General features: G+C 47.8%; 1 protein-coding gene across 10 annotated transcripts in view; it reads left to right on the top strand.

Moving 5' to 3' along the window:
- EXOC6B (exocyst complex component 6B) overlaps positions 1-27,866 on the top strand; it is a 293,888-nt gene that overhangs the window by 155,053 nt on the left and 110,969 nt on the right. For all 10 annotated transcript variants that reach the window (XM_035547430.2, XM_035547427.2, XM_035547428.2 and 7 more), the window contains 8 exons: positions 13,708-13,791; positions 13,967-14,013; positions 15,186-15,306; positions 17,833-17,904; positions 18,077-18,174; positions 18,678-18,783; positions 19,956-20,065; positions 25,692-25,803. In XM_035547430.2, the coding sequence (XP_035403323.1) occupies positions 13,708-13,791; positions 13,967-14,013; positions 15,186-15,306; positions 17,833-17,904; positions 18,077-18,174; positions 18,678-18,783; positions 19,956-20,065; positions 25,692-25,803 (750 nt within the window). The remainder of the gene's footprint in view (positions 1-13,707; positions 13,792-13,966; positions 14,014-15,185; positions 15,307-17,832; positions 17,905-18,076; positions 18,175-18,677; positions 18,784-19,955; positions 20,066-25,691; positions 25,804-27,866) is intronic.

Below are 27,866 nucleotides of genomic sequence, written 5' to 3' on the forward strand. Positions count from 1 at the left end.
GACCCGGTGAAAGGCCGAGCTCTGCTCTGAGGCCGGCTGGGTCTTGAGCTCCTCTGCTTCCTCGCTGAGCGATGGTGCTGTGTGGCTGCCGAGTGGCTCTGGAAAGGGGGCTCTAATTAATCAAAAAGGTCAAAATTACTTATTTTGGGCATTTCAGAATTTCTAAGGTTGAGAGGCAGTGGGGACAGATGTATACTACAAGACTGCTTTTGTAGAAGAGGTGAAATGAATTCCCGTGGGAATGTTTAGCAATTTGTAGGATCTTTGTAGGATCTCGTAGGAAGTTGTAGGATCTTTTCTGAAGTCAATATCCATCTGCTTGGGAATCTGACAGCTTTTGGGATGTGAGGGGCTAATCCTGGATAACTAAGCCGGACAACTCAGGAGACAAACTTGTCTTTCTGTGCTTCATGGCAAGTTGCAGCATCAAAGCCATTCAGTCGTACCAGACAAATAGGAGCTCATCGTCTGTGCCTCGAGGTGGTTTACGACCCAGCATGGACCAGTTTGTGTCCGTGGGCATACTGGGGAAGAGATCCGTGGTGGATCAGAGCAGGTGGATCAGGTGGGTGTGCTCAGGAGGGGCATGCAGATGACTGGAAAGTCTAAAAGCAGGAATCAGACTGACAGAAAAGCCATTTTGTGCTAAGAGAAGGTCTCTTGTGTATCGGTCCTTGGAAGGCTTACAGGAAATATTCCATTAGACGCTGGGAGGACCAAAGGTCTCTATTTGTGTATGGTCCTGGGCATTGGCATAGCTTTTAGAAACGTACACTGTTACGTGATGTATTTTGTCATCCGAAAACACAATCAAAGCTATTAAAAATATGGAGAAATGGTTTTTGTTTGGCTGCTTATCAGTGTCACCAGTCTGGGTACGAACGTGCGTTGGATCCTCTGTTGTGCTGCTACCACTCAGAGATAAACTTTAGACTATTAATCACTCGAGAAGATTAGGCTCTCCAACAAATCTTAATTTGTGCATGTTACTTTCTGCTCCTTTTGAGCAGTATTAGCTCCAAGGAACTGTGAAGGCTCGAGCTGTCATCCCAGAAAAGTTTAATGTCCTTCTCGCCTTTTACAGCTCAGTGCGCTCTGCGCTTCACTTCATTTGTCAGGCGCAGCAACTCCAAATTTGGAGTCCTCCTTTTTTCCTAGCTATTAAAAAGTACAATTTTTAAGATCAGGAAGGGCCCCCAGGGGAAATATTTTAAAATATTGGAGTCTTTCTGTGCGTTCTTTCTGGATGAACGTTTTTATTCTTAATATTGAGAATTGATTTGGTAAATACAGAAACACAGTTCTGGAAGTTTGGCCGTGTGTTCAGTGCTTAGACATGCAAAGCAACCCTTTAGCTAGGATGACGTGATGTTAAATAGCATGTTGGACCGGGGCAACAGTCTTCTGTTTGGTGTGGTTTAAGGGAAAGCTGCGGTACCCAGTCCTGGCGAAGCAGGATAACAAAACAAATGACACTTGTGTAGCAGAAGCTGAAAGCCTTGCGCTGCCAAGCTCTCGTTAAATGAACCCGGCAGCTCTAAACTGATGACTGAGCAGTAGCAAATACGCTATGTTTTTCTACTGTTACTAAATGGAAAAGAAAACACGTTTCTGGTTGACATTTCAACCTATTAAAATGTGATTGAAGTGGGATTTGCATCTTGGATGGCTTGGAAGATTTACTACGGCCGCTTGTCTGTCACACTGGGAGAACTCGCTTCACCCTGAAAATCCCTGAATTTCACGAAAATCCCTGCCCTGGGCTGGGTGCAGCTTCTTACCTGCCAGCAGCTTCCCTCGAGGCTCAGCTGCAGCCGCCTGCACCGGGCAGGAGCGGGGACGCGGCGGTGAGCACCCAGCTGAGCGTGGGGCAGAGCAGAACACGGCTGTGTAGGGTTTGTGGAGTCAGCTGGTAGGGATTCGTCTAGGATTCATCTAAAATCAATTAAAGGACACTGGATCCGGATGGACTCTGGTCAGCAAGGTCCTCCCATTTCTGATGTGGGACGTTGATGGAGCCTTGGAGGAGAGGCAGGGCTTCTGCTCCTGCTCCTCTCCCCTGGCTGTTGCCTCCGACTTTTCTGCTTTCCGAGCAAGCAACGAACATACCTGTGAAAACCACCCTTTCTCCTTAGCTTTGCAGAGGTTAAATTCCTCACAGGGGAACAAACTTCAAGGAGAGGATTGCTGCCCCTTCTCCCCTTGCAGAGCTACCTGGGGTGCTGTGGGAACGTGAAATGAGTCGTGAGGGCAATCCCCAACGCGAGCGGGTCTGAAGCCAGGCACGCTGCTTGGGATTTTGTTTAAAAATCACTTGGAGGAGAGCAACCATCTGTTTTGTGTGTAGGGAGGTTTGTTCTCCCTTTCTTCTTCAGTGCACTTAGTCTGAGCGTGTAACCTCAGTCCTTCCAGTCCTTCCCCCCAGATTTTGATGAGCAGCAGAGTACCTGGGGTATGATGTTAAACCTTTTGTCAGCGGCCGGACCCGGGCTTGCGTTTGGGGAGAGATGGGGGGGTTTTTGGTGGTGGAATTCCTTCCAGAATTGCACTTTGCAGCCCGGCAGACCCCTGCAAAGGCTCCGCTGCCTGCGGAAATAAACTTTATTGGGGGGAGAGAAAGATCCACCGCGCAGATAGAGCCGTGCTGGTGCCTTTGTCCTGCGGTTTCAGGGGGAGGTTTGCTGCGTGCTCGGCCCCGTCTGCCTTTGAAGATAAGAGCACCCGAGGCTCGGCGACCCCTGCTCAGCCACGGGGGCTCTGGTCTCCTGCAAAGCCACCACGGAGATGTCCCCCCCTCAGGGGACCGTCTGCGGGCTTTTGGTGGCTTCTGGCCACTCCGGGCTGCCCGTCAGGGCGAGTCACTTCTTCTACCGCTGTCAGGCAAGTGGGATTTTTTTGGAAGAGAAAATATGAAAGTGTAAGCGCTGTTTTCATTTAGTTTTTAAAGGCTTGGTGTGTTCTGATCCGTAACCTCTGTTTTCTGTGAAGCTCTGACACAAGGTCCCACGGACACTGCAAGTTTACGTGGGCACCGCCAGCTGTTGGGCAAACTGATGGAAAAAAATCCATCAAGGGCTATTAAATAAAAGCAACACCGCTCCTGGCTCGGGCCGTCCCCGCGCTGGAAGTCACTGGAAGCTGAGAGCCGGTGCTGGAAAAGCCGGGCTGTGCTCGCCCAGGAGTCTGGATCAGGTTTTTCCCCTGGTGCTAGGGGCAGGGTGCTTGGCCGGGGCTGTGCTGGGCTCTGCCACCACGCAGCACTTGCACGCGTGGATTTTGGAAACTGGCAAGTTCCTGCTGGCTAAATTCAGGTTTTTTGTAGTTGCCTCTGACACCGTGCCTCTGCGCGAGCCCTGTGCAGGCAGGACACGGCTCTGGGCAGTGCTCGGGCACTGCTGCGGAACCGCAGGCAGGAGCTCTGGGCTCTGGTGATGCCAAAGCTTGGGGAGACATCAACATATCCGGGCTTTTATTTTATTTTATTTTATTTTATTTTATTTTATTTTATTTTATTTTATTTTATTTTAATGAGCATATTCTAGCTGCTACGCAGAACTGAGGCTACTGCTCTTTTAAACCCGGGAGTTTCTGAATTTTCCCAGTTATGCCAGTGTAGGTAAACACGAGTGAGGTGAAAGAACTTTTGAAAAAATATTTCTTTTCTAGACTGAGCAATTAAAGTGCACTTTATCCTCATATTGATACCTTTATTTTTTTTTTCTGCAGTTAGAGGGGTTAGAAATACCTACTTCTTTATTTTCAATGAAAGCTTTGGTAGCTGTGCAGCACTCTTGATTCCAGCTTCTGAGCTTTGAGGCAAAATATTCGAGACCTGGGTTAAAATTTTGGGAGCAGGGCTAGCAGCAGGAACAGCTCGCCTATGATGGGAGTTACCTGCCCCTTCCACCACGCTGAGGGTGCAGCTGTACAGTTTTGGTGTCTCTGGGCTTTTCTTGTTTTTTCTTTTCAGAATTTAAAGCAAGTTTTTAATTCTCTGATTTCCCACCATGTTGTCAGTGGTCATTTTCTGTAGCTTCGGCGATGGTTTCCCCATCCTAGGAAAATGGGAACCCATGATCATGATCAAAGCTGAGATTTAGATGGAACTTTGGATTTCTCCTTCTGGCCCCTACCTCATGTAGGTCTCTCAGGGAGCTGGGGGAAGTGTTGGGTTTTGCTCTACCATGTGGCACCAGCAGTTGGGAGCGTTGGCTGGGGAGCTGGTGGGCTCTGGGATCTGATTCTCTGGTTCCACCTCCGTTTCTCAATTCCCGGATCTTTACCTGGGAACACAGCGTTTTGCTCCCCTCTATATCACACAGGCCGTAAAACTTCACACTTAGCACCACATCGAATGTTCCTCCTGTTGGGAAACATCTCTCGGAGGCTGAAGGGGAGGTGAATTGGCTTCTCCTCAGTGCCCCAGGAGCACTCGGCCCCAGGTTTCCCTTCCCTTGGACTCTCCCAAGCGCGTCCCCGCGAGCGGCCTCGGCCCGGGAGTTCCTCCGGGGCTGCCCCTTTGGCCGGCGCAGCCGGCTGCCTGTGCTCCCGGGTCAGAGGTTGGGAAAAGCAGTAGTCAATTAAAGCTTTATTAGACGTAGCTAGCAGCGCTCTGAAAGGAGCCCGCCAAGCTCCGGCCGCTAATAAAGGCTCTTTGTTAAGGTATTTAATAAATTAACACTCGGCAGCGGCGGCGGGGAGGGCGATTACAAAAGCCAGGCTCGTTAATCAGCCTGTTTACCCTCTTCAAACGCGTGGCCCGGCCGGGGCGGCTCCGTAATCTTCAGCCACCAGATTTTTTGGGAGCCGCGCGAGCCCGGGGACGGAAGCGCCTCGGCGGGTCACGCCTGGGCCACGGCGCGGGGCACGCGCCAAGACAAACAGGGCCGAGCGGGGCCTCTGCTGCGGGCCACGGGGTGATACCGGGGTTGTGCCATCGCGGGGATCCCCCGGGCACTGCTGCGCCTCGTCCCTGCCCCCTCGTCCCCTTAATCTTATTTATTTATGTATTTTTAGCCAACCCTCCTGCCCAGCCGTTTCCAGGCTTGAACATTAGAGGGCATCTCCTGCTCACGCTTCTTTATTTATTTTTTTATTATTTTATTTTATTTTGTTTTGTTTTAGCGCAGCTTAATCTATAGGGCTGTCTTTAAAAAGCAAATAGAGCGTTTGACCTGCTGTGCAAATTAGCCATATGGCGAAGTGTAATATCCCGCTGACCCTCATTACCGTGCAGTATGAAAAGCTCTCCCCTTTTCACATGCAAACATATTAAAGTGGCCTTTTCAGCATTTTCTTCCATATAAAACTGTCTTCACTCCCCTGGCCAAGCAGTTAAAAGGGAACTCCAGCTGCAGCCAGAAGGGCAAAATTAAAGGCTTTACCTTCCTCTAAATGGAAAATAGATATTGCTTCCTAGCGGCAGGGCTGGGGAACAATGCGTGCCCCCAGCTCGGGCAGGGAGGCAGGGGGGTAATGGCCTTGTTTCCTTGAGAGAGGAAAGGGAGTGCTAGAGCTCCTGTGGCTCCTTCTGGGTTGGCTTTCTGCTTCTGCAGCTCTCGCTGGTTCTCAGAGTTTCTTTCACCTGCCTGGCTCAGGACTGCGGCACGAGGAGCACTTTGCTCCTTCGGTGTGGCCTGCAGCCATGCTCCTTGGCCTTCCTTCGCTGTGTTACGTCTCAATTTTTAAGGACTTTAATTCAAGTCCAGGAAGTCAGTATGTTCCTATCGGCGTGGAAAGCCACAAAACATCAAATTTGCTTTGTGCTAATTCACGTGACACACTGAAGCCTGGGCTTTACCCCTTTACAGAAGAAATGGGTTATGTTCCTCCATCCTGGGCACCGGCTGGAGGCAGGGCCGGGTAGGGCCGAGGCCAAATCCTGCCGGCGCTGGGCCGGTCAGAAGGAAACGCCTCCGTGTGCGTGCCCATGGCCCTTTTACTCGTCAGAAGAGGCTCACAGCATAGCGAGATGCTGGCCAGCAAACGGGTCCGGCCGGGAGACATCAGGACGAGGGAACGGCGGCCGGGCCGTGGACGATGGCCGCTGGGCCTCGCAGGGAGAGGCTCGCCTCCAATGCGGCGCTCGCCGTGCTGCCGCGCTCTCTTCCCCCCACGCGATTTTCTGGTTAGCTTTATCGTTTTGTTTTCAGCATCGAGGCGGTGTTTACAGTAAACAGGCGGTTCCATCGGGCTGAGCAAGGGCCTCCTTTTTGATCCTGATTCAGCAAGGCGCTCTTTGGAGCACCTGCGTGCGTACCGGGGTGTCTCTGTAGAGTTCCTTGGGAGTGTTTATGTTTTTAAAGTTAAGCATCTGCTTAGCAGTCGGACTTCTTTGTGTTTCATTAGTGGCTACTACTGTTCTCTTGTTTTGAGAGATCCTCGTGGCTTGTTAAATGTATTTTTCCAAGCTCATCTTTTTTTGTGTCTTATTTCTAACTAGCCTACAAACTTCTGCTGGGTTCTTTAAGTGCCAGCTGATTGTTTTCCCTTAAAACAAACTGCCTGTTTTAGGTAATTTGGAGGCACAAGGTGGTTACTTTGCAGGATTTTAGAACTTAGATGCTGCTTTTGACAAAGTATGTCACCTCCAAAAGGCCGCTGTGGCTTGTTGACCCATCGGGACAGGGATTGTATATGTGGGTCTGATCCTGTGTGTGCCCACGAAACTCTGGGGTACAAGAGGGGAGCAGCAGTGAGATCTGGGTTTGATCGAGTGTCTCTTCAGCAATGATCCGATGCCAGGCGTTGTTTGGCACTTCTACACAAATTAAAATGAAACACTAGCTACAGGGGCCGTTTCAGCCAGGTGAGGGATGACAAATCACAGCACCCTTGCTCAGTGACACGGAGGGGAAGGAATATACTGTTACTTGCTGAAATGAGACTGGGGTTGGCTAAATCATGAACATAATCCTCAAAATGGGAGTTCTAGCCCCAGTTCTGGCCCTTCCTCCTCACAGGACGTGACATGTTTGAAATGGCTGGTGACCAGGACATTTGGAGACTAGGCTGGGAAATAAGCCATGTGTAAAAATACCTGGAGGCTTCAAAATCTCCGTGTAGTCCAAAATCTTCAAAATCTCTCTAGTCCAATCTCCTGCTTGGAGCAAGTCACCTGTGAGTTCTGACCAGGGTTCTCAGGACCTTAGCCAGTCTGGTCTTGAGAATCTCCAGGGATGGGGACTGCAAAACCTCTCTGGGAAACATTTTCCACTGCCTGACTGTTCTTGTTGTAAAAAAGGTTTTTGTTAAAACCAGTCAGAATGTCTCTCTTTCATTTCTACCCGTTGGGTCTCCTACTGTGCACCACCATGAACAGCCAGCCTGGCTCCATCTTCTCAGTGACCTCCTTGTAGATACTGGAAGGCTGCTGTGAGATCCCCAGATGCCTTTGGCTGCCTTTGCTGCAGGGATACACTGCTGGTTTAGCTTGCTGTCTCCCAAAACTTACAGACCTTGCCCACAGCAGTGCTCCTAAAGCAGATGTCCTTGGTCTGTGTTGCTGCAAGAGGTTCCAGGCGTCTTCCTCTCCCAGGTGTGTGACTCGGCATTGCCTTGTTGAATTTCATCACTTCTTGTTGGCTTGTTCCTCCAGGCTGTTGCCAGTATCCCTGCCCTCGAGCGTACTGACTTTATCCCAAGTCTGGTTTCATCTAGAAAGCAGTTGAGGCCATGTCCATGGCCTCCTGCAGGTCATTCAAGACATTCAGCAAGGCAGGTCCCAGAACCCCCATCGTGGTTCTCCCCTTGTTACAGGCCTCCGTGTAGAGCATTAACCATGTTAACCACAACCCATTAACCACAACCTTCAGACCCCCACCATCCAACCAGGTATTTACCCACTGAGCTGATCCATCATTCAAAATGATGTCTTAACTTGGGTATGCTGTTTTGGATTTTGCGAGCTCCACGTTTAATTCTCCTTGTGATCAAGGAGCAGAGGCTGTGAAGGCAGACTTTCATAGATCATAGAACGTTGATCTGCTTCTCAGGAAACCTTTGTGCAAGCCCTTGAGGTGCCTGGATAGAAGTAGAGCTGCTGATCTGTGGCAGATCTCACTGTGCTTTTGTGAGATGCTGTGGAAGTCTCTATTAAAGGCAGGAGAATTCCCAAACCATGTCACTGAGAATTTCTGTGGACCCAAGTCAAAGGAGGATGAACAGCCAGTGCAGGCCAGAGATAAATTCAAAAGAAGTCCAGGTCACGCAGTAGCAAGTGCTAATACATTACTAAATCTAGGTGGACCGTGGGTTTAAGATTCTCTCCAAAAAGAAAGACAACCAAAGTCATCGCTGGCCTGTGTGCTTAAACCAGAGCTACAGTGCTGAGAATGGCGTGGTTCACATTCCTCAGTGGATTTGAAGGCTGTCCTGAGTGAACGGGGAGCTGTTCCTGCTCGTTTTGCATATGTGGTTACCTGGTGTCCACGCGCTGAACTAATCACAACTTGAGTTTGTCAAGGCAGGAATCTACTTGGCGTATAGATCTGGTCTGTCATCACACATCACCTTGCTTACTTGGTAATGACATTTTTGGGGAATGGGCTAATGATGTTGCCAGGGTGCAGCCGGTGATGTCCCCATGGGAGGGATGGGTTATTGACGGCACGTATTGCCCAGTTACACGCAGCTGGTAAATTTGCGTTGCATTAAGTACGTGGAGTGGATTTCTGCTTCCAGGCTAGCAGAAATTTATTAACCCAGAATACGTCTGCATGTTCTCGATCAAAAAAGTCCCATTTTACTGCGCATTTTAATTATTTGCTGAGGACAATAGCAGAATAAAGCTTAGAGGATGCTTTTCCCATGTAATTCACAACTAGATTTGCTTTCAGCTCTCCGCTGCTCCTGTGTTATGAAACTTTTTTGTATTTTTTTCAGCTGTTGTTTTTGCGTTCTTGTGATTATATTCTGTTTTCCCTTATGTTGGAGCTCATCTACGATCTTAATTATCTGCCTCTCATTGCCAACTCTGTGAACTCTGCAGCTAATTTGAGAAGGAAAATTTTGCCTGGTAATTTTAAAAATATGAGGCATTATTGAGGGTTTTTCCTGGACCGGTGATTAGAATAAATGTCTAGTTTGGAAGTGCAGCTTTGGACTCTTCCCGCTTGCTTAAATAAAGAGCATGAGAAGTGGGGGAAACCTGTTGTAATTAAAACTAAATGAGTAAATAAGAAAAGGGCCTCCTTCTCCTCTCCCCAGCATGCTTCCCTGACTTCCTTACAGCTTGGATTGAGTTTATAAGAAGCCCAGGAGGAGCAGTGCCTCTCTAATGATACGTGTTAGCCGTGTCTCATTTCTGTAGAAGTGCCCTGGTGAATCTGGAAGTCAGAGAGGCTGCGGCTGGGACCTGCTCCCTGCAGCAAGCAGCCCTTCGTGTGCCACGTGCTGCATGAGATCTGCGTGTGCCTCACGGTTTTCCTCCAGGAAGAAAAAGATGTTGCAGGTGCAGCTGGTTTTTGCTAGAAAAAATAGCCGCTTTTAAGAGAAAAAGGAAAAGAAATAAAAGAAGTTGGGTTGTTTCCCATCGAGGGGACATGGCAGGCAGGAACTGGGCATGTACACGCACAGCTCTGTGCTTATGGGCTCGCACGTGGGTCAGCTCTGCTCAGGTGCTTTTAGCGAAGCACTGGCTGATGAAGGTGGTGTTGGGCTCGTACAACAGTTCATGGTACTGTGCCATGCTGAAACACTAGGGAGATTTGGGGAATAAATCTTTTATTCAGGCAGTTCCCTGCCCGGGCAGAAGCTGGTGGACCTGCCCACGCTTCTGGTGGCTGCTACCAGGGGCTGAGCCTGGCTGAGCGGCCTGGAGATGCTCTCAGTCACCTCTCCCGATACCTTGCGTACAGCGTGCAGGTCCCAAGCCTTGTCTTTGAAAACTGGAGGTAATGACAGGATTGGTTAAATGTGGGAAAAACCGCCAGGCCTGGGGGCTGTGAGAGGGGAATTGTATCAAAGTGTAACTACTACGTGGTGTTTCCAGATGAGTAGTCTATAAAACATGGGGTCTTGTAGTCTGTTCTGGGTATTTTTTTGGTGTGGTTTCTTTCTGTTTGTTTAGTTTTTTGTTTGTTTGGTTCTTTTTTTTTCTGCTTTTTGTTTTTTCACCCAGAGGAAAATGATATTAAAATAGAGTGCATAGAAGAGGAATAATATTATCTGAAGACCTGATAAGTTGTATTGTCCTAAGTAGGTCAAATGTGGGAAACTGGGTGGTCTAGCTAAAACTGCCACCAAGGCGAAGAAAGACTTCCCGTTCTTGAGAAAATGTAATACACGAGCGATGAAAAGGTCTAGGGGGATGATGGAGGAATGCACTTAAGAGAAAAGGATGAAATAGTGGACAAGAAAAATGTGAATAGTGTCGAGAGATTTTTGGGAGGAGAAGTTTTTCTTTGGAATAGGCTCTCATGAGAGAGTCCCTAATTCTTGGGCCATTCAGAAAAGGCTCAAGAAGGAAATTGCAGGGAACAGTGCATTGGATGGGAGAGGGCTTTGGTCAAATTGGCAGGTCTCCGGGCCATAAATTTTAGGGAAATTGTTAAAATGTGAATATGGCCTACATTTTTTTTGGGAAAGCTTTCAAAGGTCTTTCCTGTTCCTTCTCCTCTGCTATGCTTAAAGCCATTTGTGGGGTTGGAACAAGGAGGACCTGGCACCCAACGCCTCCCAGGCACCCTGTGGGGCTGAAGGGGCTTCTCCCCGAGGGGGAGGCAGGTTTGTAGGGAATCCTTCATATGGCATCTCCAGCCCAGCTCAGATCACTCTTGCTTTTAGTGTCTGTGGAAAGCTTCTCCTGTTAAACTTCAATCCAAATTCATTTAATGTGTGGAGAATATTATTATAAAATTGGTTCAAGGGCTTTGCTTTCCTCAAGCCACCAGTAAAACGGGAATGTAAATAATTTTGAAAAAATACCACCTTGTGGTTTGTCCTTAGTGGCCGAGGAGCCGAAAAGTGGGCTCGGTGTGTTCAGCTCTGGGCTGAGGGGGACACACGTGTGTCCCACTGCCCTGTCCCCCCCACCTGGGGGCCTCTGTCTCTCCCACCACCTGGTGACAGCCTGAGGAGAATTTGGTCACGCCACGAGGAGAAGTTTTGTCACGAGGTGAACAGGCCCCGGTGGAGGCCTGTGGTGTCGGAGGGGGCCGGGAGGACGGCAGGGCTGCGCTGGAAGCGGAGCCCCATGAGGGATGACTTGTTGGCCTTTCGAAAGAAATGTGCCTTCCGAAGAAATGTGTGACGAGGGTGGGGTGAGCAGGGAGGAACTCTGCTCGGTGCCATTAGAAAGCTCAGTTGGAGGGAAGAGGGAGAGTGATTTCAGCTGAACTGAATTGCTGTGGGGTAGTCCTAGCAGAAATCTTCAAAATCTGGTACTAAAATAGCTGATTGGTTTCAGACCGGCCTTCTGCTCCTGATGAACTGCTTTCCAAGCTTCCAGTAAGTCCATGAGGTCCTGCGTAGCTTGGGGAGATGGCAGCTTATGCGCGTTCAGTAATGAGGAGTTAATTACTTGCTGACTGCCATGAGATGTTGTGTAAAGCCAGTCACGGTGGCTGGCGTGAGCGACCCACAGCGGTGCTCGGGACGACCTTCTGTGGGCTCCTGGTGCTGGACATTAATGGATTAGGGGCTACGGGGAAAAAAGGCCTCCGGTTTTGAGTTCACATCACAAGTTTACCGGTAGCAGGCTGTGCTAAATTAGCGAGTAGCCTCACTCCAAAGTCTCAGCGATGCTACCAGAGAGGAGTTGCTGCCATGTTCAGGATGGAGATGATCAGGGTTCTTCTTCCACTTGTGTAGGTTTTGAGAGGTGAGGCAGAGCAAGATTTAATGAATATCTAAAGTCATCCCACTTTGTGTGCAGGTCCTCTGAAGTAAGATAGTGCCTGGCTTGGTAGGAATTGTAGCAATCCTCCTCATTCTGGGCTTAATCTGTAAATCGCTGACTTCTGGCTCACGGCCCTTCCCTTTCTAGGGGGAAATAGAAGAAAGGCCAACTTTTGAGAAAATCAGGAAGACATGCGGCATGGTATGGGAAAAGCTGGTTCCCAGATTTTCTGAAAAGCTTTCAGTTTAAAATGTCAGATTGCTTGTAAATTCAAGCTGGTACTTAACCTGATTGCTGGAGAAAGGCTCTGATTGTACCCGGTTTAGGGTTGTCCCTTACTGGGGTTTTGACACCAGTGATGTTGGGATGGATGTGCCCTGCATGGGCTGGGGACTGCTCTCCCTGTGCACCAGCTATGCTCAGTGTGAATATTCCCCCGAATATCCAACTACATTAAAAACTACAGCTCAGAGGTGGTAGAAGTCCATGCAATGCATGAGTTTGGTTAAATTTTAGCACCTTTGGGGACAGCAGTCCCAGGTGGCGTAGCTGCTGGGCAGATCTGCGAGGCAAAATTTTTGCTTAAGCCTCAAGCTCTGAACTGTGGAAGGAAAGGAGCAAGCTGGGCTAAAACTCCGCAAAGGCTAATAGCAGAAATTTTCAAAGTCCCCTTTAGCTGAGGGCTTTTTAAGGCAGCCTGGTTGTATAATGACAGAGGAGCTGGAGAATCATTCAGTTGGCATGAGATTTTCTTATTTATTTATTTATTTTCCTAGTAGAAGAGGTTGATGCCTGGTGCCTTTCTTGGGCAGGTGATATTTGTTGTTGTGTTTTGTTTGTTTTGTGAATTCCAAATGAGATTTTGGCTCATACCAGTTCAAAGCAAGGCTTTGTCCCTTCTCTGAAGTGTTTATAATCCAATTTCAGACATAAAACAGGGTGCGCGTGGGGGAGGAAGGAACAGGCAGGGATAAAACAGCAAGGTTTTACATAGCCTAGGGGACCTGGGCGGTAGGCGGACGTCTGAACGGTTCAGCAGGTAGATGGCATTTGAGGATCCTCTCGGTTGTGTTGCTGTGCCTGGGCGGGGATGCTCAGATGTAGCTCGGGTTGGTAAAACCAAACCACCTACAAAGGAGCGGCTTCAACCACCAGCCATGCGGCCGGGCCCCCTCTGCCCTGCTGGGCGTAGGTGGGCAGTGCTCCTGGAGGGGAGCTTGGGTATTTGGGTTTTGGGAGTAACCGGCTCTCATCTGGAGCCTCAGACCCCATGTGGGGTGAGGCATGGTAAAGGTGGGAGAGGAAGAGCTCAAAAAAACATTTACTTTTTTCTTAATATGCTGACTACTCTAATAAAATGGATATTACCCACAAAAGTGTGTTTCTATTAAATTCCCTGACATGTGGGGCTTTGCATCATTCTGCACCTGTGAGCCAGTGCAAGAATTTCTGCCACTCCTGGCATTGTTTGTCCCCTCTTTATATTTGCCCACGCTAGAAATATGGTTGTTTCACTGTCCCCAGGGTAAAGCAAATCTGATGTTTGTCCGTGTTATGGCTTGGTAAAGAAGTGGGTTGATATTGGCACCAATTGATATTGGCACCATATGCCAAATATGCCCAGAGATACTGGAAAATGGATACAGAAGAGTTCACCAGATACTCTTGTACCTGGACACTTGTTTTTTTCACTCAGTGTTTACTGTAAAATTCTTCTTCATCAGGTATGTGGATCATTTAGCAGGAAAGTGTTACACAGGTATGCTGGAGGAAAGTGTGATTCGCGTGTTTGATGCGGTGTGTTTTATGTGTAATTCAATGATTAATGCAAAGGCTGCTAAATTGAATTCATCTGCTCTGTTTTCCAGGGTGCCCGAGAAACCTTTGAGAACTACTACAGGAAGCAGAGAAGAAAACAAGCCAGATTGGTACTGCAGCCTCCTTCCAACATGGTACGATCATCCCCTGGCTTCAGTGGTCAGGGCTGCTCCGCCTAAAAAAGGAGCTGAGGGTTGTCTCTGTGTGCATTGTTCCTTGTGGGTGGTCTCTATTTGTTTCCCTTTTTGCTGTCCTTCTTTGTTTTAAACTTTGCTCACTTTTTTCTTTTCATTTTTTTCTGTTTTTCAGCATGAAACTTTAGATGGCTACAGGAAGTATTTTAATCAAATTGTAGGGTAGGTATCCTTTTTATATACATGCTTGCTAAATATGTGTGCGCTGTGTTGTTGAGTAGCCCAGAAAGAAAGAGAGAGGAGGAAATATTGATTTTTTGACAGCCCTTCAAAGGAGCCCAACCAGGAAAAGAGCTTGGTGAACTTTGCTGTGTCGCTGGTGCGAGCACTGAGGAACCTGTCAGCTCTTGCACCAGCAAGCACCTTTCTGGGAATTGGAGGGTAAATAGGCTCTGTGGACTATGTGCAGCTACTTGCCCCACTAATGAGGTGAATAGGCCCTCTGCCTTAATTATTCTTTAATATTTGATAATTATTTTCTTATTTTCTTGCTAAAGGAGGTGATTCTCAGGTGACTGTTTTGCCTCTATTCCTATGAACTTTTTATTGCAGTCAAATTTGACAGGAGTCGTCCAAAACCAGCCGAGGTCTCAGTGGAGGCAACCTAAGACCATTGATCTAGAAAAAATAGGGTACATAGTTGAAATTTCTTCAGGAAAGACTGATGATAATCATTTCACCATGTAATTGTGACCGTTGTGAGTGCAGTGTGTGCTGCCGACCTCCTAACGCAGCTTCGGGTTCCTGGGCTGGGTTTTCCCTACAAAACACAGCTGAGGTTTTGTGTGTTAGTGTTTAAAATGTTTTTTTGTGACACTCGCTCCCTGAAACATGCTGCTGCTTTTTGACCAGCGTGTTTGATAAATGGGCACTGCAGTGAACTGATTGCCTCTAAATGGTTGGGAGCGCGCGGTGTCTCGGGGCGCGAGGGAGTGTTTTCCCTGCAGTGAAGGTGTTTTCCCTGCAGTTAACCAATTGTAACACGATTGCTGCTGGCTGGGGCAGAGTTTAATCAGCGGTTCTTGTTCAAATAACAGGGTGGAGAAGTTCTGCCTTTGTGTATACACAGAGATGCATTACCAGGAATAACCAGACTTTGGCTCACGTCTATAATGCAGAGAAACATCATAGAAAATAGCGCGTTGTTAAAAATAGGCGAAGAAAATATTTAGTGTTGTCTATATTTGGAACAAATACTGCAAATCTGAGCTTGCTCTGGAGATTTGTGCATGTGCAAATTCTGCACGTCCCTCACATACAGTGTTTGCAGAGCTCTCTTGATGTCTTGAGACCTGTAACTTTTGATAACAATGCCATTTTCTCCTCTCCGCTAGGTTTTTTGTAGTTGAAGATCACATCTTGCACACGACGCAGGGCTTGGTAAATAGAGCCTATATTGATGAGCTGTGGGAGATGGCGTTATCAAAAACCATTGCAGCGCTAAGGACGCATTCAGTAAGTAAAAGCCCCAGATTGTTCAGCTGTTGCTTGAGTTTGGCTTGACAAGCTGGAAATACTGGCTTTTACAGTAGTATTCTTTGTTTTGCCTCTTTGCCAATGACTCTTTTTTAAACAATGGAGTGAAGATACACTGCTATTTCCCCAAAAGGTTTCTTCAGCTTTTTTGGACTCTCGATGCACTGCAGTTTCCTTCTGCCAAGCTTGCAATATTTTGGGGGACTGGAAATAAGAAAGTAGTGGTTCAATATTTTCTGTTACTTGGCTCATCGCTTTTGCGAAGCACCAGCAGAGGGAGTTGGTTTGTCCTGGAATACTGGGGAAAAAAGTGTCGGTATTTGGCACGTTCAACCATGACCTCGTTAGATATTCCTTTAAAATTAATGGCAGTGAATGGATTGCTATCAAACTATAAATCATTTGTGCTCGAAAAGACACTAACTAGCTCTTTTATTCTTTAGTACTGAAAGACATTTGGAAAAATTACTTATCACTTTGGTATTTCTCTGCTTGAGCAAAAAAAACCCTAAAAAATAATAATAATAACAAAAAACAAAGCCAACTGCCAAAAATGTACAGTTCTCCTCCAGTTTTGGATGACCTGATATCATGTTGCACTGTTTCAGCTGGGAACACTTGAGCGTTTTGCTGTTTCATAGCTTACTGAAAAGTCACACTATTGGTTAATGGGATGAAAAAATTGCATTTGGCCATAAAAGAAAAACTTTTAATGACTTTCCATAAGTCTCTTTTCAAGTTGTTGGGACATTTTCTCCAGAAAAACAAAATACTAAATCATTGAAATCCCATTGTTGCTCCTGGGATGGCAGTGCTATCTGAAAGCAAGAGGATGCTGCAGGGTCGTGGTGTTGCAGGCATGCAGCTAACGTGGCATGGGATGCACGTGGTACCCGGGCAGTACAGCGTCGCTATTGTCTGCCCGGATAAATTTACAATTTCTGCGTGGAGGCACAATGTACTGCTTCCTCAAACCATGCCGAGTTTTACAGCTACGTGCCCTTGACCTTAACGTGGCGTGGTCGTGCGTGGGCAGTGCAGGAGCTGCTTGGCTCTGCTGGGCAGGTGGGAGTGCTGTGGGCTGTGGACCTGGACCTCGTGGGGTGAGCGACCACCGAGGCTTCCCGGGAAGCTCTGGTTTTGTATGGCACAGCACTTCTGGCGACTGGAAGGCTGCCTCCTTCCCCTAAGGCTTCCATCTTACAAAAGGGGATGAGCACAGAGGTGTGCACTTTGCTGTGTTGTAAAGCCAGGTTTATTTTATTTTTTAGAGGAGTTTTTCTGCTGGCGTGATAGCCACGAGGGGAAAACGAGTACAAACAGTGTGTTTTTCAGTTTTACCAACTTCGTTGCCATGACCAGTTGTTTTAAGTGATGCCAGACTTAGTGCACAAAGTGGCTGCCAGATTTTTTTTTCCAGTAAACGTACAATTTGCCACAATTTCTCAATGCTGTTGTTGTGGTCACCACTAACATCTCTACAGACCAGTGCCGTCCATCCCATGTTGCTGTTGAGAGTGGATGGAAGGCCGTCAGCTGGTGAGGCTGTTCCAGTTCTTCCCACTCAGCCAAAGTTGTGCCTGGATTTTCTTCCTTGCTGTAGACTGGGACATCTTTTATCACTTCTGATAGCTTTAGGGCATTATCTTTCTTTCTGACTTTCTCTTTTGGACAGTGAAATGGAAAATGTGTCTCTTCCAGTCTTTCACATTGATTAATGGAGTCATTCCTCCTTGAGTTTCCAGTGAACTTTAAATCTCAGTTTCTTTTTCCAGCATATGATCACTGATTCTATATTTGGTAAGAGTCTGTGTGAAACTTTGCATATTTCAGCATATTTCAGTGAGGTTTTCTGCCGGTGTGCAGATAGGGTGCGATTGGTGTGGGTGATGTAAGGTGCCTCTGGGGTGATGCTCAGGGCTGTCGCAGGGGGTGCAGTGGTGTCATTCGAGCTTCAGGCAGTGTCCTGACCTGCAATGAATACTTGTGCTGTAGCTCTGACTGTTAATGTTGCTAAAATATAGGCATGCAACGTGTTTTTCCTCAGCCTGAACTTTCCACTTAGCGATGCAGCCTTCACGTGGGGCCTGGGGATGCCTCCCTGCAATGCTTCATTACTGTTAGACACAACACACTAAATATTGCATGAGGTGCTGCTGTCTTCTTGGCATGACAGTGCGCTGATTTGCTTCATCTCCTCTCGCTTCCCCAGCAGCTCCTGGGTAATCTTAGAAACACTTCAGGTATCTCTAGAGCAACTGAGATCCTTATTCATCATGGAGAGCCTCAAGAGCAGTGCGTTACAAGGAGAGATACCCTTATCAGCGTGCCTTCCCCTGCCCTGTAAGACGTTAAGGCATGGGCTGCATGATAAAAGCAGCTGATCGTAAGAGTGAATGGTGTGTCTAAGTATTATCGCTCGAGTGATAACTCAGGAGGACTGAGGGCAATATTTTCCTGCGTGCTGTGGTTAAAAACATGTTTTTGTTTCCCCCTTATTTGCAGTCCTATTGCTCGGACCCAAGCCTGGTGTTAGACTTGAAGAACCTCATCGTCCTCTTTGCAGACACACTCCAGGTAGGTGACTGTGGCCTGTCAATCTCAGCGCCCACGGGCTGGTTTGCTCCACAGGCGAGGACCAAGCATTTGCTCACGTGCTCCCTATTAAATGCAGAAAATGCTGTTCAGCGCCCTGCTGGTGACTTGTTCTCATCTGATGTAGTTGCTCTCTTCCTCTGCTCCACTGCAGGGATACGGCTTCCCAGTGAACCAGCTCTTTGACATGCTGCTGGAGATCCAAGACCAGTATAGTGAAACCCTGCTGAAGAAATGGTCAGGAGTTTTCAGGTAAGAAGTTGTTTAAGTAAACTCATGAGATGTACCTTACAGAGTAGTTTTAAGCAATAAATAAAAATCTTACTTTAATAAGAGACTACCAAGTTCATGCCTAAATTTTGGGCAGTGGTAAACTTCAATCTGGGCTCTCCTTGGACCAGGGAAAACCCATTTAAATACGGTTGTGGGGATCACGCGTGCAGTAAGATTTGTGCAATAAATCCATGCACACCAGAGGTTTAACATCTTAGAGAGGCAAGGTTATAGTTTCATTATCGAGCTCATTACAGTCAATAGGTGAATGAATGCAAAAAGCATGTGCTGCAACTTTTTGGGGTCCCTTTTCAGACTGGCATGTATTTATGAAGGGCCTTGTAACTGAGCAGTAAATCTGAAAAATTGTGCTTGGTCTGTCTTCAAAGAGCATTGGCTTTTGTGTTGAAGAGATTGACAGTGATGTTTCTGTTTGCAGGAAGGGTTTCTGTAGCTGTATTTCTAACTTTCTTCTTTTCCAGAAATATACTTGATTCAGATAACTACAGTCCCATCCCAGTGACAAATGAAGAGATTTATAAGAAAATAGTTGGACAGTTCCCATTCCAGGATGCAGAACTTGAAAAGGTAAACTTAAATGAGGAAACCAGCATGGCATGTCTCCCGATGCACTAAAACCCCACACCTTGTTTACCGGCATGGAGAACTAAAAATTAAAAGGTCAAAAAACCACAAAACCAAACAAACAATAAGAGAAAAGAACAAATATACTTTCCATGTGTTGCATTTCTTCTGGCATGGAGGAGGAATACCTCATCAATTTTGTTTTCAGATCACAATGTACTGTTGCAGTTCAGCATCACTTGCAGTAGGTGGGAGAGAGACAAAAAATTTGCTTCCATTGGTATTTTAGTCCCATTTAGTCCCATATGAACCATACTATTGACCTTTTTTGTTTTAATCTAATAGTTAAAAAAGAAAAGACATCAGCCCAACAAAAAACAGAAGGTGGTATATCTTGGCTTTTGTAAAAGCGCGTGCTTGCAAAACCCAACAGTGTAGCCAAATTTGACCTAGCCAGTGTCCCTTAAAAGCATGCTTGGCCTTGTGCTCCACATCTGGCAGCCAGCGAGCTGCGAGCCTGGCGAACTAAATTATGACTGGGAGGGCTTTCGATCCAAGTCAAGTGTTTAGATTTCAGAAAGTCTGTGTCCTTCCCTAAAACTGTGTCATGGGATCCAGGTTCTTACTGTTATGCTCTGCAGCTCCCAGCCATGTCTCTGCTGTGGGTAAAAGCTAGCTCGTAAAAATTTGGTTCAAGGGAGAGGACATCTGTTTCGTCTGGGCTTTTGGTGTTGTAAGCAAGTGCTCACCTTGGGCAGTAACTGGGGAGGCGACCAAGCAAAACGCCTTGCACATGGTGGGAGATACAGGAGTTCTCTGACAGGGTTTTGTCATATGAGTAAGGGAGTTGGGAAAGGGAACGAGAGGAGCTTTGTGCTGCCTGCTCCCTTCTAGCTACAAGTCTCCTTCCAGCCCATTTCAGACTCCAAATCCCTTATGCACCCATGTGCCATTTGTAAGTGATTATCTGGTCTTTCACTTGGCTGAAATGTTTATATAATATACAATAAATGCTGGCTTGTTGTTTCATTGCTGGACTTAGCTAAATATTAGAATTAATTTGGCTGCTTGGAACATGTTGCTGGAAAGCAGTCGTCACTCCAGGCTGGCTGTGAGAGCGATTCTCCCTCTTAAAGATCTGCTCTTTGACTTCAATTCTCTCCTGTGTTTTACAGCAACCGTTTCCAAAGAAGTTCCCCTTTTCTGAGTTTGTGCCTAAAGTTTACAATCAGATTAAGGAATTCATCTACGCCTGTCTGAAGTTTTCAGAAGACCTTCATCTGAGGTATGGGATGATTGCGCTACCGGCTGTGATATAGAAGTTTTGTTGGCACTGAAAGATCTCAGCATGGTGAAAATATGAATTCTCTTCCTAAACCATCCGTGCCACTCAGTTGCTTGGATATACATTGTCCAGGCTGGAGGTGGCTGCTGCTCCCCTTGGAGCGGTGGCATCCTCTGTGTACAAAGGGCTGGCTAAGACTTTAAATAAATAAATAAATAAAAAGCCTCATGCTAGGTCAATAAAGTAAGAGAGGGCCTTTCCCTCTGAGACATTTCTGAGTCACTCATATTGAACAGATGAATCCGGTTGTCCCAAGAAAGATAGTGGTGTCCGCCTGTCATCAGGTCAGCGCCTGGCACCATGGCTGCAGCTGGCTCCTGGCTTCCCCAGGCTGTCCCTCAAGGAGCATGTTGGTGACAAAACTCAAGGTTTTAATTTGCCCTGTGTGTGTTAATGAATTTTGGCTTCTGGTTTAGGGGTTTTGATTGTTCTTATTTCCTGTGGGAGATTATCAATAAATTAGATTATATGTATTTTTTTAAACCTCAAAAATATTTTGTTTACCATCCTTTCTTCATCCCAAGGCTCCTAGATGCTGGTTTTGCCTCTGTGTGTGCAGGAGACAGATATATTAGACAGGAACTGCAAGTTGCTGCTCTCTTTTTACACCCAGTAATGTTTTTACCTTGGTAAAAGTATATAAATGAATAACGAGAGTCTTCCCCCCTCTGACTGTTGGTAGTGCCGTACCAGGTTTCGCCTCTCTGGGCAGCCTCATGGCCTGACAACGAAGACTGCCCCCATGCTGATGTGAAGCTAGGGCTGTGTTTTTGGGGACTCACCAGCTGTTTCGGTGCCTACACAAGGCTCTTTGAGGTTTCAATCTCTTCTTTGGGAGAGGGATGGTAATTTTGAGAGCCACTCTCTCTCCATCTTCTCCCGGACATGGCAGCTGTTAGTTGGCGTGGAAGCACGGGACGTTTTTTCCCCCCACGTTCAGCCTCAGCCTTTGACTGGTGGCAGGTTGTTCTCTTCGGTGCCTCCCAAGGCTCTTAACCCGTGGGTCACCATGAAATGTCTCGGTTTCTGAAGCCGCCGGAATGGTCCGATTTCACACGGCCGCTGGTTTCACCGAGCCCCTCCGCTGGCACTTCCCTTGTGACTTTTGTGCTCTTCACCATTACGGAGGTGATTGGGTTTGTCAGGGAATGGCAGAAAAGTGTTCCCTTGGGGCCCTGCTCAGGGGTCCCCCCGGACAAGTTATTAAAATTCCTTTCGACATTGGATTTTCCAGCCCTTTTCGAGGAGTGGTTTGGGGCTGGGGGAGGGGAGCCGAGCTCTTGGCTTTTTTGGCCAAACATTTGGAATATTTCTCTGAAAACCCCTGTTGACACTTTCTTCATTTCACCCTGACAGCTTGAATTAGGTTTTATTAGGAAGCTTGGCTACAAAGCCGGCAGCAAGTTTTCTTTCTTTTCTCTTTCTTGTTCTTCTTTGGTTGTCATTTACCTTGCACCCTGGAGTGATTGGGGTCAGCCTGTCAGTCACGGGAGGCCTGAAGGTCATGACTACTGCTATGGGATATGGGACATCAGCTGTCACTAACCCAGACAGTTTGCTTAACTACTCTGCAGTCTTTTCCTGAAGAACAGAGCCTATGGCAGAAAACGTAGCTCGTATTTTTTCTAATTATTATTTTAAACTAGCTCCCTGTGTTTGTTGGACAGGAGTGTTCTCCTTTATGCTGATGCACTTATGAAAGTTGTTTTGCTTTTGAAGTATTTGAAGATAATTCGGAGCTTACTGTGCGTTTACGGGGGTTGCAAATTCTTTTGGTTTGGCTCTGTTAATTTGATTAGGAGAAAGAAAACCTCCTTTATCCTGTCAACAGTTCTCCCTTCGGTAAAAAGCGCGTATTGGAGCCCGTTGAGGAGATGTCTTTAAAAGTATCCACTTGCTGGAAGGCTTCCACCGCTTCCAGTGGAATTTCCCATTTTAAAGATAGGGGATATCTTGGGCAAACAGTGGGTGGAAGTGGGAGATGTCAGCTCTAATCTGCCAGGACTTTGATTGTTTTTTTCCCAAACAAAGCAGCAATCCCGAAAGCGCTTAGGATACGATTCTGAAAGTGCTGAAAATAACTTAAGTAATAAAGTTGTTAATAATAAAATTAGAGGCTTGAATACCACTTTAGGAGGGAGGAGATGAATGTAGGTTCTTCAACAGCTTGTGTGACTGCGTCTGTGCTGGCTGTGGTTGGAGGCGTAAGGATGGTGGTGGATGAAATGGGGCAGACGTGCGGAGCGAGCAGCCCACACAAAAAGTACTGCTCGTTTGGGGGGTTTGCTTTCTTTTTGCATATTGAGAACGGAGATTTGGCCTTTCTGTTGAACCCAGAAGCATCCTCTACCTCTCAGTCAAGAGCCTGCATCTTACAAGGGAGCGGCGCAGCTGCGCTTTGCTCTGTAGGCGTGAGCCACCACTCTGCGCGTCGCCGCATCGGCTCGGGGGCTGCTGGGCAAGGCTCTTGTTGCCACCTCATTGCCCCTTTGCTGTCGAAACAAGGGGCATGCTCCAGTGCCCGGTCAAATCCTGCCCTGGATTTGATCAGTTATTTTCCAAGGAGCGTTCCTGATTTTTTTTCTTGGTGCGTGGGGACCTCCCGGGAGATGTCAGATCTTTCTGCTCCGCCGGCTCCCAACTGCAGGCATTGCCTGGCTACTCTCCCCACCATAAAACTGCAATTTAGACTTTATTTTCTAGCTTATGTGGCCAACTAACAAAATGATAGCAGGAAGCCTTGGGAAGCAGTACTCGTCTGCTGCGAAAACTCGGTTAGAAGTGCTTTGAAGAGGTAAATGCACCTTGGAAGTGCTAAGTAGTATCATTAAGCCCTGCTTGTCTGTGCCCTGGAGGCTTGCAGGCTGAGATGTCGCTGCGGATTCCTGCAGGTGAAGTCAGGGATGGAAACAAAGCCTCCATCCACAAAGCGCTGTGCGATGCTGGCACTGTGCGATGCTGATGCTGCAGCTGGAGGAAGGGACAAGGGACAAGGGACGGGGACGGCCGGGCCATCGGAGCTGGCTGTGCTGCAGCGTGGGGCAGGGGCCAGCAGCGTCCCGCTCCTGCCAAGAGCGTGACCGTCCCGGGGCGTACCCGCAGACAGACACTCGCTGCCTTGTTTAATTTTGACGCCCTGATGACAGGTTGATGTTTGAATTCAAAAGCAAACTCTTACAGCGCAACCTATTTGATGGCCGCGTCGGTTTAGCGAGGAGAGCTGGGTTAATGTCCAAACCCACTTGTTTTTCATCTCCTGGCAAGGCAGCGTCCAGAACAACCAACTGGCCGCCGCGCTCTGCACCCCTGGTAGTGGTAACACAGCCTCCTGCAACCAGCTTCTCCTTCAGCCTCGGCACATCGCAGCCTCCTGTGCTTCCCAAATCCTCAGGGACGGGCTTTGTGAGTCCCCCAACTCCCTGATTTCCCAGTACAGTTCACCAAAGGCACCCGGGGCATGTGCAGAGGCACTGCTTCGTGTCTCCTTTGCTCCATGCACAATTTTTTTTGCCCCTTGTGAGCCGGGACCCAGCCCTTGCTGTTCTCCAGCTCGTTCCCACGCTGTGCTGGCAGCACCAAGTGGCTGCCCCAGTGCCACGAGGTCCCCTTGTGCCACTGTGTCGCTTTAAGTCTCTTGTGCCTTTTTACCATCTGTGGATCATCACGGCGGTAGGTTTTATTGTCCTGGCTATATTTAACCGTGCTATTGTCTGGTGGAGGGGACCGGGGACAATCTGGTCCTTTCTGGGGGGTGGTGGAGGGCCTGGGCTGTGTGCGCGTGCATTTGTGGTGGGGTTTTGCTTTTTCTTGTTGGTTTTGTTTATTTTTAAGTCAAACCTTATTTGAGAGCCATAGTATAAGGACCAGGACAAATGTAGTGGCTGGTTTCTCTTCCCCCCACATTCTGCTCCACCCTTTGAAAAATCCCAAAGCATCACCTTGGACCTCGCATCACAGAGGAGTCCTGGGATCGGAGAGGTGACGTGGGCTTGCCCTGACCACCACAGGCTCTTCCCTGCTAAACAGGGGCAAAATAAACTCCCAGGGATTGTCAGTGACGATCCAGAAGAGACCCCCACTAAGACTTGGGCTGGTGGCATTGAGTTTAGGTTATCAGAAGCCGGATCCTGATAGCGGCCGGTGGGCAGCAGGAGCAGGGCTCAGAGGGCAGCAGGAGCAGGGCTTGGAAAAGCAGGCTTTTAAACGTCAGAGAAAAGGAAATATTAAGGAAACCTGCTGAGGATCGCGGCGTGGCGAGCAGCTGCCTTGTGTAGGGGGATTTGTGCAGCTGGGCTCTTCCTTGGGAAAGCTGCAGCGAGCCACGGCTTTCGCAGCCCGGCTGAAACGAGAGCGCGGCTCAGCTCAGCGACACACACAAGGAGCGATGTTCTCTGCTTCTCCTGGGAACCTGGGGCCTTCCAGTGCAATTCTCATACCCCAGGTTTAAAGGGAGCACGAGGGAAGTCCTGACTGACTTAAAAAAGTGCTGCTGGGGGTGAACAAGCGGGTTCGGGAGGCCACAAGGGTTCCTACTGGAGGAGGCTCAGTCTTGCTTCGTGGAGCATCGGGTGCTGCTGGCCCTGGGCTGGGCTCAGTGGGCTCGGTCTGACATTAAATACACGCAGGATTTTGGAGCTGTGTGCTGGGCAGAGGCTGGCAGCTCTTATTCCTGCTCCGGGGCACCCCCAACGGCAACGCCCCCAGCTCCGCGCTGGCGGTGGGGTAACTGAAGGTTTGCTTTTGTTTCTCCTCTTGATCCCTGCTTTGTAATCTGGCCCATTTGTCAGGTAGAACAGGATAAGGAGCAAAAGGTCGCGGGGTTGATTTACCGGGAGCCTGAAAGTTATTAATGTTTCTCAGCCTTGCAGTTGGAAATTTTCTTTGCCGTCAGCTGCCTGTCACTGCGCTGCCAGAGATAAAGCCCCGTTGTGTCAGGGCTAATGCAGGGCCAACGACAGATCAAAGGAGCCTGCGTTGGGGCCGGCTTCCAAACCCTCTTTCAAAAATCAGAGGTTGCACCTTGCTGCTTGGAGGGGCAAGGCGGCGTCCCTGCAGCAAAAAGCAGCAAGGCAAACCCCCCGCATTGAGCAATCCTGCAGTTGCAATTGCCTGGCAAAGGCCACGAGTATGTTACAATCTGATTTAGTTGAAAAACAAATAAAAAAAATAAAAAAGGCAAGCAAGTTTTTTCGTTTCCCTCCCCACCCTGGTGCGGGTTTTGGTCTGAATTTGGAAAATTTCAGCTTTGTGCAACGAGGAGCAGCTCGGCTGAATGCGTTCGTGCTAACACTGTGGGTGACTCTTCCCCTGGCGTCACCCCTGGACCTGGCAGGGATGTAGGTTTGCCCCATTAGCCTGCCTTCTTTACATCCTAAATTACCAAAAATTTAGGTCTTTTTGTGCATGTGTCTGTATCAGTACGTCGCTGCCCGTGGGTGACGTACAGATGATCAAGCATAAGCTACTGAAGGGTCGGAGAGCAGACCAGGTGATGAGGTCTCCATGTTTATTTTTTTGCCTTGGGATAAAGCATTTTGCAAATCTCTCTTTAAATTCTCCTTTCCAGCTCCACGGAAGTTGATGATATGATTAGAAAATCGACAAATCTGCTGCTGACCCGAACGCTGAGCAACTGTTTACAGAACGTCATCAAGAGGAAAAACGTAGGGCTGACAGAGGTAAGACTCGGAGTCGAGCAGACCAATTTCCAGGGCAGGGCACAAGAGTGGGCTTTGGTCCCTTGGAGCTCGTTCCAGCACCTTTTAGAGGTGCTGGTTTGGAGCATGACTGTGAAATATTTAGTTGGAGAACAATAAAGGAGCTAGGCAGCATTGCTGTGCAAAGCAAGAAAGACTTTGTACGTACGGAAGGAGGAGGCATTTTTCTGCTGTAACTAGAATTGCCCCTCTTTTGGATTTTTGGAGCATTATATATCTGGATTGAAGTGGCAGGCAAGAGGACTTCAAGGGGAGTTGGGGTGGTTTTAACGCCAGAGCTGTGAGAGGATGGGGGACTGGTCTCCACCTAAAGATGATCGAGGCAGTTCCAGCACATTTATACAGCATGAACTCTATATGGGCATTTTCTTTTCGAGATTGGTACTTTTCTGTGCGCAAAGCCAGATTTCTGAAAAGTTCAAGGCATGGAAGTCACGACTGCTTGGGAATGTGTGCGGTACCCAAGCCAGGTTGGACACCTTAGTGGGACCTCTGTGTGCCGTTACAAAATGAGCAGGTATTAGTACAGCTGCAGTTCTTTAATTAACTGTGCTGTAGAAATGGATAACGTTCCCTGGACACTGTAAATACCCCATGTGGGGGAGTTTCAGAGAGTTTAGAGCATTTTGGCAGTCCGTATTTGCACAGGTTGCATCCTCAGACCTTTATCTCTGGAATCTCTCTGCTCCTTGGGGGCAAATTCCTCCTCGTCCTGCTCGTCCAGGGGCTCCCTGCAGGAAGAAGAATGCAGTTCTGTCCCTTGCACTGTCCATCCCCCAGATGATCCTTTTGCTGCTGGTGCAAACAGTGGCCACCGAGTGATTGAGGGTAGGGAGGGCGAGCTGAAGGTCCCTTCCAACTCGGGATATTCTATGTTTCTATGATTCTGGTGTTCATCTCTGAATCTCTTCCCATACTTGTAAAGAGAGTTTCACCCTCTTCTTCCCTACCGCTTGCCAAGGTACAACTAACCTTCTCCCTGTGTCATCTCTGCCATATTTTTTTCTAATTTAATTGAAGAAAAGATACTTTGAGCATCTTTATTCCCTCCTGCCTCTATTCTTTGCGTAACCATTGACTTGTTTGTCCAACTGGAAGCACACTATGATTTTCCTCTGAGCTTCTCAAATCCTTCCCTATTTAGAAAAGATGAGACATAGACGTGGCTGCGTGGAGCCCTGGAATTAGAGGGCAATTTGGAGAGTCACATATCGTATGAAAGCATAGTCATGGTGTCAAAAGTGACTTCAAAAGATATTTAAGTCCCTTGCACAACTATCGCTTCCCAGATTTAATTTTAAGCAACACTATCTGTTTCTGGGTGCTCCAGTATCTTCTTCCAAGCAGTGGATAAGGTAATGCAAGACCATGTACCAACCATCACGGTCAGTTATCCTCTTTAATTAATTTTTCATAAATGTGCACTTGGAATGGGAAGGAAGAAGGATCTAGCAGGGCGTAGTGGCACACGCTGCTAAAGATGCCAAGACCACTGTCTAACCTGTGAATTCCTAATTACATAAAATGAGACGCAGCATCTGCACTGGGACCTCCACCTGGTAGCCTGAATTAGCCACCGGGGACAGCTCTCAAGAGATGAAAAAAATTAATTGCAGAAAACCAAACTCCGGCTGTAGAAGACGTCAGTCTCAGTGTGCAGCAAGCTTTCAGCTGAGCAGCAGATTTTCCTTTTCTCCGCGTTTTCAACGACCTTGACACCCCTTAACAAAAGGGCAGGGAAAGACGATACTGTTTTTTCTGGTTTTCATTTGAATACTCAAGCAAGGAGGTGTTACCCCTCCGAGTTCAAGAGAAAATGGGAACATGAAGGAACCAGGGAGGGAGCAGGAAAGCTCATAACCAGCGGTGGAAGAGGATCAAAGCAGGGCCTCCGAGTTTGATGGCTGATCTGAACCAATAAATGGTGGTGACCAGAGAAGAGGTTTAGGAGGAATTTCACACAGTTGGAAATATTTAATATTTAATTAAGTTGAAACTATAGGAAAATGCATCACGATTGTGAC

Source organism: Cygnus atratus, chromosome 4 (assembly GCF_013377495.2).
Source record: "Cygnus atratus isolate AKBS03 ecotype Queensland, Australia chromosome 4, CAtr_DNAZoo_HiC_assembly, whole genome shotgun sequence".
In the NCBI taxonomy this organism is placed as follows: domain Eukaryota; kingdom Metazoa; phylum Chordata; class Aves; order Anseriformes; family Anatidae; genus Cygnus; species Cygnus atratus.